Source organism: Gopherus evgoodei, chromosome 3, assembly GCF_007399415.2.
Source record: "Gopherus evgoodei ecotype Sinaloan lineage chromosome 3, rGopEvg1_v1.p, whole genome shotgun sequence".
NCBI lineage: Eukaryota > Metazoa > Chordata > Testudines > Testudinidae > Gopherus > Gopherus evgoodei.
Window position 1 is genome coordinate 203,602,581 of NC_044324.1, and position 18,979 is coordinate 203,621,559.

At 43.2% G+C, this 18,979-nt stretch overlaps 1 protein-coding gene across 1 annotated transcript in view; it reads left to right on the forward strand.

Moving 5' to 3' along the window:
* Nucleotides 1-18,979, forward strand: part of PAPOLG (poly(A) polymerase gamma) — a 97,007-nt gene that overhangs the window by 49,296 nt on the left and 28,732 nt on the right. Inside the window, exons 8-9 of the mRNA XM_030558373.1 lie at nt 4,120-4,231; nt 5,286-5,375. Coding sequence (XP_030414233.1) covers nt 4,120-4,231; nt 5,286-5,375 — 202 coding nt within the window. The remainder of the gene's footprint in view (nt 1-4,119; nt 4,232-5,285; nt 5,376-18,979) is intronic.

Here is an 18,979-nt window from a genome sequence, read left to right on the forward strand (position 1 = left end):
ACTACCCTCCTTGAGTCTGTGTTGCGTGTCCTCAGGCGTGCTTCCACTGACCTAAGAGAGGCAGTGTGGGGAGTTCAGAGCCCTCTGTCTCAGCTCCTCTGGCAACTTTGCCCACAGGCTCCCAGCAGGCTGCCTCCATCCCCACTTCCCACCAGGAATGGGAGCGGAGGAGAAGCTGCTCACAGCTTTTTGGCTCCCTACTTGGGAGCTGAGCAGCCTAGTCAATTTCCTGGTGGGGAGCAGGACCATGGTCTAGTAATCCAGGGATTTTTGCCCCAGCTCCCAGCCAGGAGCAGGGTCTAGCCACCCAGGATTCCTGCCGTGAAATTGACAGACAGCCAACAGCTGATGCAAGTGACACACACTGCATTGCCCTAATTACTTGGGCGTAAGCCCTATGCATCTTGTGAAGGTGGAATTATGATGTCAATGTAGTAGGGCACTTGCCTCATTGGGAGCAAGGCTGTTGTGTAGACACTGAGGGTATGTCTACATCTACAATTTTGCAGCGCTGGTTGTTACAGCTGTATTAGTACAGCTGTATAGGGCCAGCGCTGCAGAGTGGTCACACTTACAGCAACCAGCGCTGCAAGTGGTGTTAGATGTGGCCACGCTGCAGCGCTGTTGGGCAGCTTCAAGGGGGGTTAGGGGAACGCGAGAGCAAACCGCGGGGAAGCAGGTCTCCTTCCCCGCGGTTTGCTCTAGTGTTCCGAACACCCCACACCCACCCAAGCAGGTCTCCTTCCCCGCGGTTTGTTCTCGCGTTCCCCGAACCCCCCTGCAAACCGCGGGGAAGGAGACCTGCTTGATTACCAGAGAGGTTTCCTCTGGTATGCTGGGATACCTGTTTATTCCACGGAGGTCAAGAAAAACGCTGGTGAGTGTTTACACCTGATGACCAGCGCTGGATCACCAGCGCTGGATCCTCTACACCAGAGTTTCAACAGGTGTGCGGCCAGCGCTGCAAACAGGGAGTTGCAGCGCTGGTGATGCCCTGCAGATGTGTACACCTCCTAAGTTGCAGCGCTATAACTCCCTCACCAGCGCTGCAACTTTGTGGTGTAGACAAGGCCTCACATAATTAGGTTGACATAGGTCTACATAAGGCAGCTTAACTGTCTAGTGTAGACTAGGCCTTAGTGGAAAAAATATCTGCAGGATAAAAATAAGAGCTAGGGTTTGGGGTTACCGCCTTTCTTCTCCCCTCTGTCCCTACAATGTGTAGCATGAATTGACTGGAGTAAATGTGGTGAGACTTTCAAGGAAGAACATATCACATTAATGAAGCAAAACAGACTTGCCACCTTTTTAGAACAGAATTTTCCAGTTCCTCTCTGAGGCTGCTTGTGACCCTTCATAAGAAAATGTGTATTTAAATAAGTTTCCTTGAATTAAAAATGTGTTTCCTGAGCCAGAGACTTTTAAAATGAAGTATTTGAATTAGCTCTCACTGCGGGGGGGTAGAGTGTTGCAGAGGAAGGCAGTTCTGTGGAGTAGTTCTGGTGTGAGCCAGATGTATGCTGAGCAGCTAGTGTCCCTTCTCTGCTATAGCCACTTAGCTTCCTGCTGGCTGGCTACCATATTCCAGCAGAGGGAGGCAAGTGGCTCATTTGCTCCTGTCTGCCAGAGACCCAGAGCAGGATTTTGTCTCCAGAAACTGTCCCTGAGCAAGGGAAGCGTTTTCTAAGAGCAAAAGCTGGTTCTCCTCCCCTACATGGTTACCCTGGGAAAGACAAAGCTGGGAACTAGCAACCAGTTCTCTCTGAATCTCAGCCCCAGATTCCTTGAGTCATCTGGCAAATGGGCCCTTTATGACTAAGACTAAGCTGGAGAAAGGTGCAAGCATATTCCAGCAACTCCTGGCTGTGCAAGGGGAGCCATATGAGCTGGTTGAATACATTCATTGGGCAGAATAATAAGCAGGTAGTTGCAGAAACTAGTTGATCAAACACCAAGATAGCGACATGGGACAAACGTGAAAGTTTGAGGCACAAAAGTTAAGGTGGTGTCAAACAAAGACTTCTAAAAGTTCCTCATTTAAGTTCTGGTTCACAGTGTCTGCCAGTTGCGGGAAATGTTGTTGTCAGAAGTAGTGTGTCTGAGGATCAGGGTGCTATTTACTTGTTCTATGTGCTAACATACTTGTTCTATGGTTAATATGTAAACAGTACATCACCAGAAAGTCTTGGCGCTGTATATTGGTGTAGACTTAACTCTTTACAAAAGTAGATTTATTGTTTACAATTCCACTTAAACTGTCTAAATACTAAATATACATCAAGGAACAGCAGCTGCAAAATGAGGGGGTTTCAGAAAACTTTGGTAATGACTGGGTTTTTTAAATCTTTCCTGTTTTGGATCACTATCTAAACAAGATATTGTATTTTGGGTCCTTATTTCCTTGAGATTAAGCACTGCTTTCATATAAGTAGGTCATATTGCTATTTCTCTTCCACCAAAAATGAATTGGATTACTTTATTGCCTTAATGTGTTGACAGGACAAGTTAGAATACTCAAAACAGTATGTCTATTCTGATGGGCAGATACCTTCTAGAAAAATGAAGCTGTTGGCAGAGCAGTATAGTGTTGCTGGCAAGACTAAATCAAAATCTAAAAATTCAGAGGATAGGGGATTAAGAAACAGTACTGAAAACTGTAAATATTGGGTTTTAAAAGTTAACTGGTTAAATGATATAATTTTAATCATTTAACCAAGGTCACTCTGGCCGGTCTGGCATGGCAGGGGCTGGGGTAACAGTTAAGGTCGGTTAACGGTAAGCATAATGCTTACTGGTTAACCTTTTACATTCCTACTGAAAACAGCATCTGGTAATTGTTGCATTTTTGTTTTTTTTTAAAGCAAATCTTCCTTGTCTGAGTCTAAATACTTCCTGACATAGTGGAAAAAGTACACGTGGCTGCATAGCAAAGGACATAAAGTTCAAGGCCCACATTCTTCAAGCTGAGCTTTACATGGCACAAGTTAATGGGAGGAGCATGGGCAAAGGTTGCTCTAAGCTACCTTTTACCTTCCCCCAATTACAGTTGTGCTGGTCTATTGCATAATAGGGGTCTGCAGACTCATGGATCTTATGCTAGCTATTCCTGCATGCAGGGATCAGCCCCACAAACACCTTGACTGGACCCAAGGAGGGGGTGGCATAAGATTATTTTTATTATGGTTCTATGTCACTCAAGGATTCCCAGATGTAGGGAGAATGTGATGCTCTAATGGCTGAAAGAAGCTTTAACAGGCAGAAGAATCTGGTCCTGAAACTTAATCATAACATATGAACTGTAACACAGACTTTTGTATATTTAAAGACTATTCTCATCATGAAAAGAGAGACACTTTTGTAGAAAGTACAAACAGGGGCGGCTCTAGGGATTTTGCTGCCCCAAGCACAGCAGGCAGGCTGCCTCTGGTGGCATGCCTGCGGGAGGTCCACCGAAGCCGCGGGACCAGCGGACCCTCCACAGGCAAGCCGCCAGAGGCACCCTGCCTGCCGGCCTCACAGCACTGGCAGAGCACCTCCCGCAGCTTGCCGCCCCAACCACGCGCTTGGCGTGCTGAGGCCTGGAGCTGCCCCTGAGTACAAAATAAACATAGCATCTGTAATATCACAGGAACCATTAATGCAGAAAGAAAGTTACCCAGCCTTTAGTCATGTATAGCAGAGCTGGTCAAACTCTTTAAAGAAAGGGGCTGATGTCTGGAATAGAAAAGTTCCATTTTTGGTTTTCAATGAAATGTCAATTTGTTTAGAAAACCTCCACTTCCTGAAAATTTTGTTTTGAAACTTAAATTATAGGCAAAATGTAGTCTTCCCTTTTAAAAGGGCGGAACAGTGGAGAAGAGTGGCCTTTCCTGTCAAAAGAAAAAATGTGAAATTTCAAACAAGGCAAAAAAATGTTTTCCATGAAACGTACTTCTTGACACCTCCAGTATATGTCCTGTTTTCTTGATGTATCTAATGCATTATATCATAATAATCTGGTGATGAACTCTCCAGACTTGCACAGTTGTAGCATTTGTTGAGGAGAATTTAAAATTGTTACTTCAGCTTATACTTCTCTATAGATACAAAGTATAATGCACTTAAATTTTTCTTCCTAAGATTGATCTTGTGTTTGCAAGGCTGGCTGTACAGACTATTTCTGATAACTTGGATCTTCGAGATGATTCACGTCTAAGGAGCCTGGATATAAGATGTATACGAAGCTTAAATGGTAACTTCTGTTTTAATCTTAAACATGATAACTTTTATTCATGTGAGATACGAACATATTTTGTAAAATGTTAAGTTGAATTAGAAATAGACATGTTTTGTTTACAAATTACTACCTTTTCCAATTTTATATAAAAAAGACATTACTCCTGTTGCATAGATTCCTAATATTCTCCTGTATGCTTTATTGGATAAGATCTGAGATATTCAGATACCCATCACTGTGGTAAGTTTAAAAAAAAAAATTCTTGATCAAGGTTCGGTTAATTCTGGATATTAGACGCTTTAAGTCAGGCAAACGTCTGACCATACCCACCATTTTCCTGCTTCTTTGTTAACTGTGCTTATGTCAGTTGGTTGCCTCTTACACAACACACTGGAATATGGCTCCCCGTGTAGTGGATTTGGTAGTCATGGTTTTTGTTCCTATGGCAACTGAGTTAAATTATTAGGGGATAGCCCAGCCAGCTTCGGCCGGTTAGGCAAGCTCTGTGTCTGTAAATAAATGGTAGTTTTGTTAGCTGTCTGCTGTCTGGCCTCAAGAGATTTCTTCCTAAACCGGCTGCCCCAAGGATATAACACAGTGCTGCTGTATGTAAATAGCTAAAGCATTTGACATGAGGTGATACCTATAAAAGTAAACTATTGCTATGAATTACTTGACGTCTTCTGATACTTCGAGCTTAACCTCTCTACTCAGCAATCCTGAGTTCTGTCTAATTGTGTATGGCTCTTAAAACTGACTGACTTGACTCTCAGATCCCCCCCATCCCCAAATGATCTCATGCAGAATGGCCTTTCACTTGTTAAAAAATTGAGTGATTATAGCTGCAGCCTAAACTCTAAAAACCTGTGATATTCACAAGGTATATGGATGCATACTGGAGGATACTAACATGTCTGCTAACTGGATTTATAGTAGTAAAATATGGATTTCATTTATAAAAGCAATATTATCCAATACTTACTTTAGAAACCTTTTCACCAAGACAAAAAAGTGGTAAACTAGTAAAAACCTGAGATGATTAAATTTGCAATTTAAATCTCTCTTGCAGGTTGCAGAGTTACTGATGAAATTCTGCATTTAGTGCCACACAAGGAGAACTTCAGACTAACACTTAGAGCAATTAAACTGTGGGCAAAACGTGAGTAAAACACACAATCATTCTTGATCTCTACCCAGAAGCTTAATTGTGCTTGAAAAAAGTTCATGAAAAGTCTAGATAACTAAAGGCTGAGAGTGACATGTCTAACCAGTTGAGGAATATTTCATGGGGTAACTCAGGAATCTTTTAAAATGCCAAACTTGCCATGTATGTGATCGTGAATAAGAACTGTGATCTTATTTCAAAACTAAATTTTATTCAGACATGCTAAAGTAGTAAACGCTCATAAATAGAGTATTGAGTAGTCATGATGCTAGGTAAATAGTCATGCATAGAAGATGAGGCAAATGTCTCCATGGAGGTCAAAGTAGCTTAAGCATGTTCATATATTTGTCATGAGAATGGCTGAACACAACCTTTTTTACACAATAACCCTCTACTTTTCATGTGCCTACTTGGCACAATGGATTGTATAAATTTAACTAACATTCTTCTTTGAGTGTCCTCTGCATATTTTCACCCTTGGGATGTGCCAACCAGTGCAATTTGGATAATGCAATTTTCTGGTAAGCGTACTCCATTAGAGTGCTCCCACACCCTTCCTGCCCCTCACCCCAGTGTTTGAGTACGTTCTGAGGCTTTGGCACCAAATGCTGCCTGAGCCTCTTCCAACAGCAGCAGACAGATGGATGTGGGCTTATCTAGATCTCTCAGAGGCATAGTTCTTTAAGTGCCTTAGTGGTGGATGGGAAGGAGTGTGTGTTGTTGTTGTTGTTGTTGTTTTTAAGATGAATCAATTAATTGTTAGGTTTAGGTTTTAGAGTAGTTCAGATATTCAGCAGGACTCTTTACAGGTGTCCACGGCAGATCTGAAAATGAAGAAACATGGCTTTAAAAGATGTCATGTCGTGCAGTCAGACATCCTTACCAGATGTCTTAAATGCTTTGGGAAAGGCATTCCCCTTTGCCTTGCACTATTTATAGTATGTTCATTCCCCAGGCCAGAAAGAGGCTAAACAGACTCCAAGCCGCCTTATTGCAGGAGGCTTTGATTGCCAGACCTCTGGGATTGTAGGTGTTGAAGAGATCTGAAGGAAAGGATAGGAGGCCTGAATAGGCTCAGAGTATTTCTGCATACAAGCAGAATACCACGGTAAAAATGTCTGCCTTAGCACCAAGTTCTGGTTCCAAATCAACAGAGCCATCGATACCCAAGATGTCAAATCTGGTTCCAAAACACTGGAGCCCCTTTGACATTCTGTGGGGCAATCCAGACCAGGGGGGGCTGTCAGCACTACCCTGCAAACTTAGGTGCCTCACAATGCTTTGCTGCTGTAGCTCTCAGCTGGGCCACTCAGATTTCCAGCATGCAGGTAAGATCCTGAGTATCTGTGTATACTGAAGCCTGTCATCCACACATCAGTCACACTCTGGCTTCCACCAGGCTTGGTTTTCACTTTCAAGGTGACCCCAACATATTCCCACTCCCGAAGTTTCCCCCAAAACATGTTCTGTACTGTCCAGCCCTGTCCTGGACAGTCCCAATAACTTAGAGGGGAAATGGATCCAGTATTTCTACCCTAAAGGGAGTTACCTGCACAGTTTAAAACACTGGATTGGTTTTGATGAAAGAATGAAACCAACTTATTTAACTACAAGGAGATAGGTTTTAAGTGAGTACAAGTCTAAATCCATAATGTCAGAAATGGTTACAAGAGAAACAAAGATAAAATGCTTCCTAGTACTAAAACTTAATAAACTAGACTTGTTCAAGGTGAAGTCCATTACCATGTGTTCCCAGTAACATTGCTGACTGATTTCTCAGGCCAGAATCTGCTCCCAAAGGCTGTTTCTTTCCTCTTAAGGGAAAGAGGTGAGAGATGGTTAGGGAAAGATAACTTGGGGTCTCTGTGACTGAACTGTAAAAATGAGGGGCATTCTGAAACATTTTACTGAGGGTTACCTCCAGATAAAGTTAATTCCCACTGTGAGGATGGAGACAAGGAGTCTGATGGTAAGAGGTTCCATGCTGTTTGCTAAAATGTAGATTAATCCGTTCCTGCCCTGCTGCTTTGCCACAGAATCACCATTTGACAGGTGATTGCCCATTAATTTTGACAACTGGCTAGAGGCATCAGCTTGTCCTTTGTCTTTCAGGAACTGGCTTACCCAGACTTATCCGGTAAACACATTTCAAGCCTAATTTCAGCTTATGTTCATAACTTAATATATAATGTTGCTATATATATTTCACTATGATCTTATTCAGCAGCAAGTTGTTAGTTAGTTTTCAAATTATACCTCACAAAGCATATTTTGTACAAAGATTACTACAATGGTTTGTAGGGAGGCAGTTTCAGATAAGGGACCCAAACAGCCAGATAACATACCAGGACAAAGTATTTCAGTTCCAAGGAAAAGGAAGACTAAATCAAAACATGTCTGACCTTCCCACTCTGGTGACTCATCAAAAAAATTCTCACTAATTTTCATTATTGGATCTGCATTTTGAAGAAGTGATAAGTTGATAAGTGATTTCAGAGGTAGACTTTTTTTTCTTCACAACACTGTTCCCCTGCTCAGTTTGAGAATGACATCCTGTTCATTTTATGAAATAATGCCAGATTGAAGTAAATGGCCAGATTGGCATATGCTGCCATGGGCATCCTGCCTGACTCCTAGTTGCCCTAAGCATTCTCAAAAGCCAGGATTCCCGGTTCCAGATCAAGGGAAATCTAGCTGTATAGACTTGAGACAATTGGATCCCCAAAATTTGGAACAAACATTTGGAACACTTACCCACTTTAGTGTCTGGTACACCTTCTGAAGAAAAGGAGGATCCATCTCCTCAAGTGGAGTTTCGAACAAGAGTTGGAGAGATTCTCCTCCTGATGAGAATGTGAGTGTTGCTTCTGCATCATCCCCTTCTGAAGACATTATCCAGTTTCATGAACTGGTGAACAGGAAGGTGCCAGTTTAGAAGTTCTTCCAGTGGTTGCAGACATGTCCTCCACTCAGGTGTGCACACTTAGGGCTTGTCTACATCAGAAAGTTGCAGCGCTGGTGAGGGAGTTACAGCGCTGCAACTTTGAAGGTGTACACATCTGCCGGGCACCACCAGCGCTGCAACTCCCTGTTTGCAGCGCTGGCCGTACTCACGTTTTGTCTCGGGTGTAGAGGATCCAGCGCTGGTGATCCAGCGCTGGTAATCCAATGTAGACAGTTACCAGCGCTTTTCTTGACCTCCGTGGAAGGAGGAAGCCTCTGGTAATCAAGCTGGTTTCCTTTCCCGGTTTGCTCTCTCGGTCCCGGAGCCAGCCAGCAAACCGCAGGGAAGGAGACCTGCTTGCTCGGGGTTCCGGGACCGAGAGAGCAAACCGGGAACGCCGCGGTTTGCTCTCTCGGTCCCGGAGCCACCCAGCAAACCGCAGGGAAGGAGACCTGCTTGCTCGGGGTTCCGGGACCGAGAGAGCAAACCGGGAAAGGAAACCAGCTTCGCCGTGGTTTGCTCTCTCGGTCCCGGAACCCCGAGCAAGCAGGTCTCCTTCCCTGCGGTTTGCTGGCTGGCTCCGGGACCGAGAGAGCAAACCGCGGCGTTCCCGGTTTGCTCTCTCGGTCCCGGAACCCCGAGCAAGCAGGTCTCCTTCCCTGCGGTTTGCTGGCTGGCTCCGGGACCGAGAGAGCAAACCGCGGCGAAGCTGGTTTCCTTTCCCGGTTTGCTCTCTCGTCCCGGAACCCCCCTTGAAGCCGCCCAACAGCGCTGCAGTGTGGCCACATCTAACACCACTTGCAGCGCTGGTTGCTGTAAGTGTGGCCACTCTGCAGCGCTGGCCCTATACAGCTGTACTAATACAGCTGTAACAACCAGCGCTGCAAAATTTTAGATGTAGACATGGCCTTAGTGCACCAAAGCTGGGGAACTTTACTTAGTAGTACATGGCAGGGTGGCACTCACATCCTCTGGCCCCTTCTAGCTCCTCCTCATGCTATTCAAGGGCAGCCCCCTCAGTTCCTTCTCACCACTATGCAGCTGGGTTTGGTGTATTCTGTGTAAGATCATCCCTCACACTTCACTGTTTGTGCTTTGCTGTGAGCTTGTGTATATAGTTTTAGAAGTACCCTTAGGCTAAATCCTAACTAAATTAAATACTGATGTGATGCCCTCACCAGGTTTTAAATACTGCCTGTTGTGTGGGGTAGCTATCTGTAATAGGGACCTCCACACACACACACTGTATTTACTCTGCCTTGGAGAAGGGCACATTTTTAAAGGAAAGTGCTCCGTCAGTAAGTCATTCAAAGACAACACTTTAGAGACAACATTGGCGTTGTCAGACCAGAAACAAAATCGGTGTCATATCAGGCAAATCTGATTTGCTTTGCCTTTCAGCCCCAGACATTCTATTAATTCAGTAGCACTCAACTGTGGTGGCCTCTTCTGTGCTATCAATACCTCATAGACTGGATTACAGAATATTCACTGTCAGCACTGTCTTCTGCACCGCTTAAAAATCAGGATGCAGAGCTGAGTTTGAGCCCCTTTATTGGTACTGTGGGGTCATCCCTGCAGCTACCATCTTCAGTAATGGTCAGTTTAGAAGCAGACCACATCTGCAGGACTGGTACTGGGCTTGACTTCATGACTGATGTCCATTCCAGTGTCGCATGAGTGCAATACCCTCTACTGCTACTCCAGACACCATCATCAGCATTGATGCAGCCTGCACATTGGGCTTCAGATGAGTCTGGATGTTTGCTTGCTCTACCTGAGTGGTTTCTCCATTGCCACAGGACTGCTTGGAAGATTCTTCAAGAGGGGATTTGGGAACATCATCTGCCTCTCCGTCACCTTCAAAGTACCATTCTCAAAAGTCTTTGAGACCTCCTGGGGATCATTAGCAGCACAGAGATTAGCACTGCTCCCACAGTAGGGATAAGGGTTTTGGTCCAGTTCCCACTGGCCACCAATCTTCAATGGCCTGTCTGGGATGTTTCTCTCTCTATCTGTGAGGTTCCAATGCTTAGGTCAGTCCAGGGCAAGGTCACTGATCTTTGTTCATCTCCATTCTGAGCAAGGTTAGCCTCAACCATTGTTATAAAGGCAGATGTTTTTACAGGAGATTTCATCCTGTACCTGAGGATTTTAAGTCGTATCAAGATCTCCTGAGGTGAATGGCTACAGGCTTGGGCATTCAGATAGTTTGTTACAGACAGTACTAATAAGTTGGTATATTTTCTCCAGTTGTTCTCTCCAGGGAGAGTAGCTCTCCCTATAAATAAAGCACTTTTTGGAGCCTGCAAAAATGTACCCTAAGTTCCTTACCACTTGCAGTGAAGCATACTGAAAAGAGATATTGTGCTCTTATGCAGGGTTTTCAGTGCTTCTACTCTCATCCAGCCTCTAACTCACTTGTCATAACAGCAGCAAGTGAGAGGTTGCGTCAGGCGAGATATAAGTCAGCACCTAAAGACTGAGTTTAAAAAGTTAGATTTAATGGGAAGGAAAAACTTACTCAACCTCTTCTTTAGAAATTCACATTGCTAATCAGCAGGTGCTGTTCGCCTCCTAATTTACAAAATCGTATGTCCAAATTTACATATAAATGGCTAGAATCCTCCAGGGAAGAGTTTAAGACATTCATTGTGGAAGGTTGTCTGGTGGCCAAGATGTCTGCAATACATGGAGGACACTTCCCACCTCCCACACCCCCAGGATTATTGTCTTGGCTGTAACAATGAAAATAGCCTCATGGTTACAGAATTCTGGCATAGCTTTTGAGGTCCAACAAAGCATAGAGGGCTTAACTTTTGATGGTTGGTTTTTGTTTCCAGAAAAATTGATATTCCATTCTTTTAAGGACTGTCATACTACTTTGTTAATTGGGGGCTTATATTCCAGTGATAGAGGCATCATGGAAGTCAGCAGAAGCAGCGACACCACTCAGTCAGCTTCTCCCACTAGGCAGCAAGACTTTTTTTTCTGGGAAGGGACATAAGTCCCAGAAGAAGTGATTTTCTGGTCCCAATGGAAACCAGCCAGCCCCTTACCTATCAAGAGCAACACTCCAGTAATCAACTTCCTGACCATATCGCCTCCATTTGAGGGCAAGCTATTTCACTTTTACAGGGCTTGGGGAAACAGTAACTATCATAGAATATCAGGGTTGGAAGGGACCTCAGGAGGTCATCTAGTCCAACCACTTGCTCAAAGCAGGACTAATTCCCAGACAGATTTTTGCTCCAGATCCCTAGATGGCCCCCACAAGGATTGAACTCTCAACCGTGGGTTTAGCAGGCAAATGCTCAAACCACTGAGCTCTTCCTCCCCACTATGAACAAATGATCCTAAGTACTGTGGGATCAGGTTATGCCATTCTGTTCCTGTCCATTTTCCCCCTTCCTACTCCCTACCCCATCCCTTTTCAGGGACCCCTCTCACAAGTCACTGCCTCAACCAGCTCTGTCCTAGAGCAATGAAGTTCTGGCACTTTTTTGCATCAAGGAAGTCATCATTCCCACAGCGGCACTCTAACTGGGTGCTCAGAATCAGTGGCTGATCACCTTAGCAGGCATTTCTCCCAGAATCACAATCAGTCCATCACCAGGATTCTGAGGTCCATCTTCAAAGAATGGAGTATTCTGATGACTTGCCTGCTTAGAACAAAGACAGCAAACCGTGCTGTCAGTTTTGTTCTTGAGCAGATCTCAGTGCAGGCTCTTTAATGCCTTTGATGCCTTCCATCTGAACTGGGGATTAGCAATGATGTATGCCTCTCCCATCCCCAGCCAATCCCACTCATTCCTCAGATTATTCTCTAACTGAAGTGAGATTATGCCAAGCTGATACTCGTTGCACCACTGTGGCAAAGGCAGTGTTGGTTCTCTGATTTACCTCAAGCTATCTGACCTCCCAGATATCTTCTGCTGTATCCCAACCTACTGATTCAACACCATAGTCAAATCTGGCATCCAGCACTAGGCAGTCTGCACCTCAGTGTAGATGCTGTATGGATAGACGAAGAGGAAGGACACTGTTCAGAAGCAGTTCAGTGACTTTTACATAATAGTAAAAAACATTCCACTATGATGATTGATTTGGCCAAGTGGAAACATTTTTTCAATTTGGTCACTAGCTCAGGTCCTGAATGTGAGCTAGACTCACCTGAATTCCACTTTGGATTACCTGATTACACCTTCAGTCCTCAGGTTTATCTCTGTTTGCTGTCTATTTACAAGCAATCTCTGAATTCTATCCTCTGATTCAGTGGAGGTCCATTTTTTCTAACTCCATGGTAGTCATATTTCTGAAAGGTGCTGTCCATCTCTTTCTACCTCCAAAGAAAACTTCCATTGTGGGACCTGAACAGTGTATTAGCTGCCTTCATGGAACCTGTTTGAGACGCTAGCCATTTTTTTTCCCCTCTCCCTCCTTTATTAAAAAACAGCTTTTCTTACTGCCATAACATCTGCAAAGAGAGCAAGCAAACTGAATTCTCTAATGGAAGGACCTCCAAGTATTTCAAAGATAAAGTGACCCTAAGGCCACATTCAAAAAAATTTTCTGAAGTGGTTCCACAGTTAGCTATTAAGAGCAATTTGCTTACTGGTATTCTTTCCTAAGCTACGCTCAAGTCTAGATGTACTGCGGCTTCATATGTTGGATGTAAGAAAATGCTTGGCATTTGTCAGAGTTCCCTCCCCACTCTGAACTCTGGGATACAGATACGGGGACCTGCATGAAATCTTGTATTCTACCAGTTTAGGTTAAAAACTTCTCCAAGGCACAAATTTCTTTTTGTCCTTGGACAGTACTGCTGTCACCACCAAGTGTTTTATACAAAAATTTAGGAAAGGGTCACCAGGAGTTCCTATTCCCCCAAAATATTCTCCCAAACCCCTTCATCTCCTTTCCTGGGGAGGCTTGAGAATAATATATCAACCAATTGGTTAGCAATGTGAGCACAGACCAAACCTTTTGTCTTAGGACACTGAAAATCAATCAGGTTCTTAAATTTTTCTTTATAAAGAAAAAGTAAAAGAATCTCTCCTGCAAAATCAGAATGGAAGGGTAATAAAAAAAAAATTAAAACAGAAGATTCCCCTTTGGCTCAGCTTCACAATTACAAAAACAGGAATAAAACTACTTCTGTAGCATAGGAAAATTCACAAGCCAAAACAAAAGAACTTAATGAATTTCCTTGCCTACTTACAATTTTTATAATTTTAGATGGATCATTCCAGGTATATTTTCAAGAGATGTTATTCCTGCTTGGCTTCTCTCCCCATCCGGAGAGGGAACAAACAAAGAGCCACAAACAAATCATCCTCCTCCTCCCCCCAACTTGAAAGTATTATTTTTTTTCTCATTGGTCCTTCTGGTCAGGTGCCAAGTAGGTTATTTGAGTTTCTTAACCTCTTACAGGTAAAGCAGCTCAGTACCGCTGCCCCAGAGGGATTTTATGCTAACCTCATTTCTATGTTTATGACAGCATCCTATGTGGAGAAGGCTAGACCATCTCCTTCATCGCCTTGATTCTTTGTCTCCTATGCAGGATGGATGAAGTATCAGGCAATTTCTTCAGACAGTTTCCAGGTGGACAACTTCCTGCTTTACCACGGCATATGGAGCAATTCAGACTACAACAATCATAGTCTGCAGAAGAGAAGAGTGAGGGGGGATTTGATAGCAGCCTTCAACTCCCTGAAGGGGAGTTCCAAAGAGGATGGAGCTAGGCTGTTCTCAGGGGTGGCAGATGACAGAACAAGGAGCAATGGTCTCAAGTTTGAACAGGAGATTGGACTAGATGACCTCCTGAGGTCTCTTCCAACCCTGATATTCTATGATTCCTCAGCAATGTTTTGATATTGGACATTTGCAAGACCTTCAATGCATATTTTTACCAAATACTATGCTGTTACAACTGCATCTAGATCAGATGAAACTTTTGGAAGTTTGGGAAAGTTCTTCAGTTGTGCTTTAAGTAGACTCTGAGCCCCAAGTCCTTCTGTTACTCCTTGTGAATCAACTGAGTGGAATACAAATCTGCAACCACTCGAAGAAAAAACTGTTACCTACTTGTAGTGTAACTGATATGTGGGTGTAGATGTCTATTCCACAACCCACTCTCTGTTTGATGTTCAGTGTGAAGGAACTAAGAGAGGTCAGGGTGGTACTGCATTTAAATAGCCAGTGGCGGACTATGAGGGGTCAGAGTACCACCCTGACAGGTAGTGCTAAGCAAAGGTCACCAGCAGCCGTGCGCTGGGCATGCACACACCTGAATGGAATACGTATCTGCACTCTCATCTTGAAGACCAACAATTACATTTAAGGGAGATAAATTTTTACCTTCAGTGGCTTTTGAAGAGGTCACCAATCCAGTTTTTGACATTTTATATACCATTTCAAGAAATCAAGTACTTTTTTACCAATACTAGATGGACTTTGGGAACCAGATAAATCAATATGGTCCAACCCTTCTTCCTATCAGCCAGTTTCAAAGAAAGCTGACAAGTCATATCCGATTCCTGTTTTCCTGTACACCTTCCTCTTAACTGACTTGTTGTATCAGCTATGGTTAAATGATCCAAAACTGGTCATTTTACTCCTTGTCAAAGAAAAGGGAAAGTTAATTCTCTAGGAAGAAAATTAGACTCATAAACTTTAAGGTCAGAAGGGACCATTATGATCATCTAGTCTGACCTCCTGCACAATGCAGGCCACAGAATCTCACCCATCCACTTCTATAACAAACCCCTAACCTATGTCTGACTTATTGAAGTCACCAAATTGCGGTTTGAAGACTTCAAGCTGCAAAGAATCCTCCAGCAAGTGACCCATGCACCATGCTGCATAGGAAGGCAAAAAACCTCCAGGGCCTCTACCAATCTGCCCTGGAGGAAAATTCTTTCCCGACCCCAAATATGGCAATCAGTTAAACCCTGTGCATGTGGGCAAGACTCACCAGCCAGCACCCAGGAAAGAATTCTCTGTAGTAACTCAGATCCCATCCCATCACAGACCACTGGGCATACTTACCTGCTGATAATCGAAGATTAATTGCCAAAATTAGGCTATCCCATCATACCATCCCCTCCATAAACTTATCAAGCTTAGTCTTAAAGCCAGATAGGTCTTTTGCCCCCACTATTCCCCTTGGAAGGCTGTTCCAGAACTTCACTCCTCTAATGGTTAGAAACCTTTGTCTAATTTCAAGTCTAAACTTCCTAGTGTCCAGTTTATATCCATTTGTTCTTGTGTCCACATTGGTACTAAGCTTAAATAATTCCTCTTCCTCCCTAATATTTATCCCTCTGATATAATTATAAAAAGTAATCATATTCCCCCCCTCCCCCAACCTTCTTTTAGTTAGGCTAAACAAGCCAAGCTCTTTGAGTCTCCTTTCATAAGGAGACTCCTTCCTTGGATCATTCTAGTAGCCCGTCTCTGAACCTGTTCCAGTTTGAATTCATCCTTCTTGAACATGGGAGACCAGAACTGCACACAGTATTCCAGATGAGATCTCACCAGTACCGTGTATAACAGTACTAACACCTCCTTATCTTTGCTGGAAATACCTCGCCTGATGCACCCTAAAGCTCCATTCGCTTTTTTAACGGCCATATCACATTGGTGGCTCAGTCATTCTGTGATCAACCAATACTCCAAGGTCCTTCTCCTCCTCCGTTACTTCCAACTGATGTGTCCCCAATTTATAACTAAAATTCTTGTTAATCCTGAAATGCATGACCCTGCACTTTTCACTATTAAATTTCTTCCTATTACTATTACTCCAGTTTACAAGGTCATCCAGATCTTCCTGTAGGATATCCTGGTCCTTCTCTGTGTTAGCAATACCTCCCAGGTTTGTGTCATCTGCAAACTTTATTGAACATGAGTGGCCAATTACTAAACAGTTTCCCAAAAATGAAATTGGTACCTTGACATGATTATCTCCCTTTTCACTAAATCTTCCAGAGATCAACAAAACTAGCTAATGCCCTCCTAAAAAATCAAACATCACAAAGCATGTACTTGAAGCATCATCTGAAGTATCTGACACTGCATCAGGATCAGTTCCTTCATTCACTGATCTCTGCAGATACGTGGCTAAGATCCGCTTCCTCTTCTTTCTTCTTCTCTGCTTCTGGAAACAGCCTAGGAGGGAGGATCTTCCTTTTAGGAGTGACTGTTTATGTAGTGTCAAAACTGATGAAGTTCTAGAAAAGACAAAAACAGTTTTTTTTCTGCAAGGTCACTGGAAGTGTTTCAATCCTTTAGATGGTCACCTGGTCCCATGTTTAGATATCCTAGCAATACTACCCTCCTTCATCCTACTACACTCAAACAGTATCAGCATCAACAATAGTTCTCCTTTGTCTTAGGAGAGGAAGAGAACCTTCAAGCATGAGAGGAGGATGAAGAATTCTTTGTTGCCTTATGTTAGGCTGCAGGTTTGACATAAGGTTTGAGTGCTATGAACCAATCCTGGATCAATCTATCCTTGTTTTAGGAGGAGTCTCTTAGAATTCCATGAGTTCTAAAAATATCACTTCAAACAGGAGTGAATGTTGGACATAATAAAGGAAGGCTTATACCATCCAATATGAATACCTTCCTCCTTACAACCCCATCCCCACACCTCCCTTTCTAGGGGGTCCATCTCACAAGGGGGTACTAAGAACATACATACAAAGTGTTACAGGCAGGAGCAATAGAGGCGGTTCTGGAACCAAGGAGTTTATTGCAATTATTTCTAATTCCAAAGAAAAAAGGAGTCCCAGACCAATCTTAGAGCTGGACAGTATGTTCAAAGTCATGACCATTTCTCTCTTCCCCCCCCCAAAGCCACTATTCTCTCTAATATGGTGGCTGAGCCCAGAGAATGCTCTCAGAGGAGTATCATTCTACCTCCTCCACACTCCTGCTACATCAAATGTATCCAAGAAGGGATAGAGGAGAGGTATCTCAATCTATTCAAGGTCTCTGGATTTCTCAGAGTCACACTTGCGCATGAACGTTAGAACTGATGGCCATCTTTCTGGCTGTCAAGTCATTCCTCCAAGTACAGGACAGGGTGGTTCAAGTCACCACAGAAATATGTCCGCAATGTTTTATGTGAACCAACAGGGAAGCACATGTTCATCTCAGCTTTGCAAGGAGGCAAGAAAGCTATGGAACTGGTGTATTTTACACAGTCTGATCGCTCTGCATGTAGTGGGAACTCACAAGCAGTTCAAGGGTAAGCTGAACAGAGATTAGACTAAGATGCTTGAGCGCTTAGTAAAGGACTCAATAATTCAGGACATTTTCAGCCTTTGCAACTTTCTGGACAGGGATATTTTTGCACCAGGTTCAATACAAAATTCCTTTGTTTTTGTTCAAGTGACAGATGCCTGCCTTCTCTGCTGGGGAACCAGTTTACTGTAGGCCTTTCCTGATTTCCCAATAATGTTAAAGCTAGTGAAAAAGATATATCAAACTTGGTCAAAATTATGCAAGTTACTCTAGCATACCTGAGACTGCAATGGTAGACGCACCTAATTCTTTCCAACAGGAAATGCAAACTTCTACCAGTAACACCAGTCCGATTGTCCCAGCAGAGAGGGAGAGTTATTTATCTAGCTCTCCAATTGTTATGTCTAACTGCTTTGGGCAATAGGACTTTAATAGATCTAGAAAGATCTTGCTCTACAGAAGTGCAGCATGTCCTAATTCTAGGAAACAATCATTTTGAAAATGTTATGATTCTAAATGGAAAATATGTCTGATAAGGCTATTGATCCAGCATCTGCTCCAATTCAATGTATTTGAGAATATCTGAGTCCTGTGGCACCTTATAGACTAACAAATGTATTGGAGCATGAGCTTTCGTGAGTGAATACCCACTTCGTCAGATACATCTAACGAAGTGGGTATTCACTCACGAAAGCTCATGCTCCAATACATTTGTTAGTCTATAAGGTGCCACAGGACTCTTTGCTGCTTTTACAGATCCAGACTAACACGGCTACCCCTCTGATACTTAGAATATCTAGTACACCCAAAATGTGTGGGTTTGTCTATTTCTTTGCTTAAGGTCCATCTTATGGAAATAGCTGCCTTTCATAATCCTATTGATGGTAAATCTATATTTTCACTTGACTCTGTTTTTAAAAACCTTTTAAAGGGTTTTTGGTCTTCATCCGTCATTAGATAACCATGGAGGAACTGGATTTCTTAAATCTGTCATTTATATATTTTATGACTGTATATTTAGACATCTCTCAAATTCATTGTTTTTAATGGAGAGATGAAACAGCCTTTATAATAGCAATCTCTTCACCTAGAAGAATTAGTTAATTGTAGGCCTTGATGGCTGACCCTCCTCTTACAATTTTCTGTAAAAACAAGGAGGCACTTAAGCCTCACCCCAGATTTCTCTCTAAACTTATTGATTGGTTAACATGAAAATCCGTTTCTCTCCCCCTTTCCTAACCTAATGTTGATACGTGAATCTGGATTGCATTATTTAGATTTTAAAATCTCCTTATTTTACTGCCTAGACAGGACTGACGAGTTTAGGGTTTTACCCAAAACTATTCTGACTGTGCCGACAATTGCAAATGCCGTGCTTTTTCTGTGCAGACATTGTCTAGGTTGG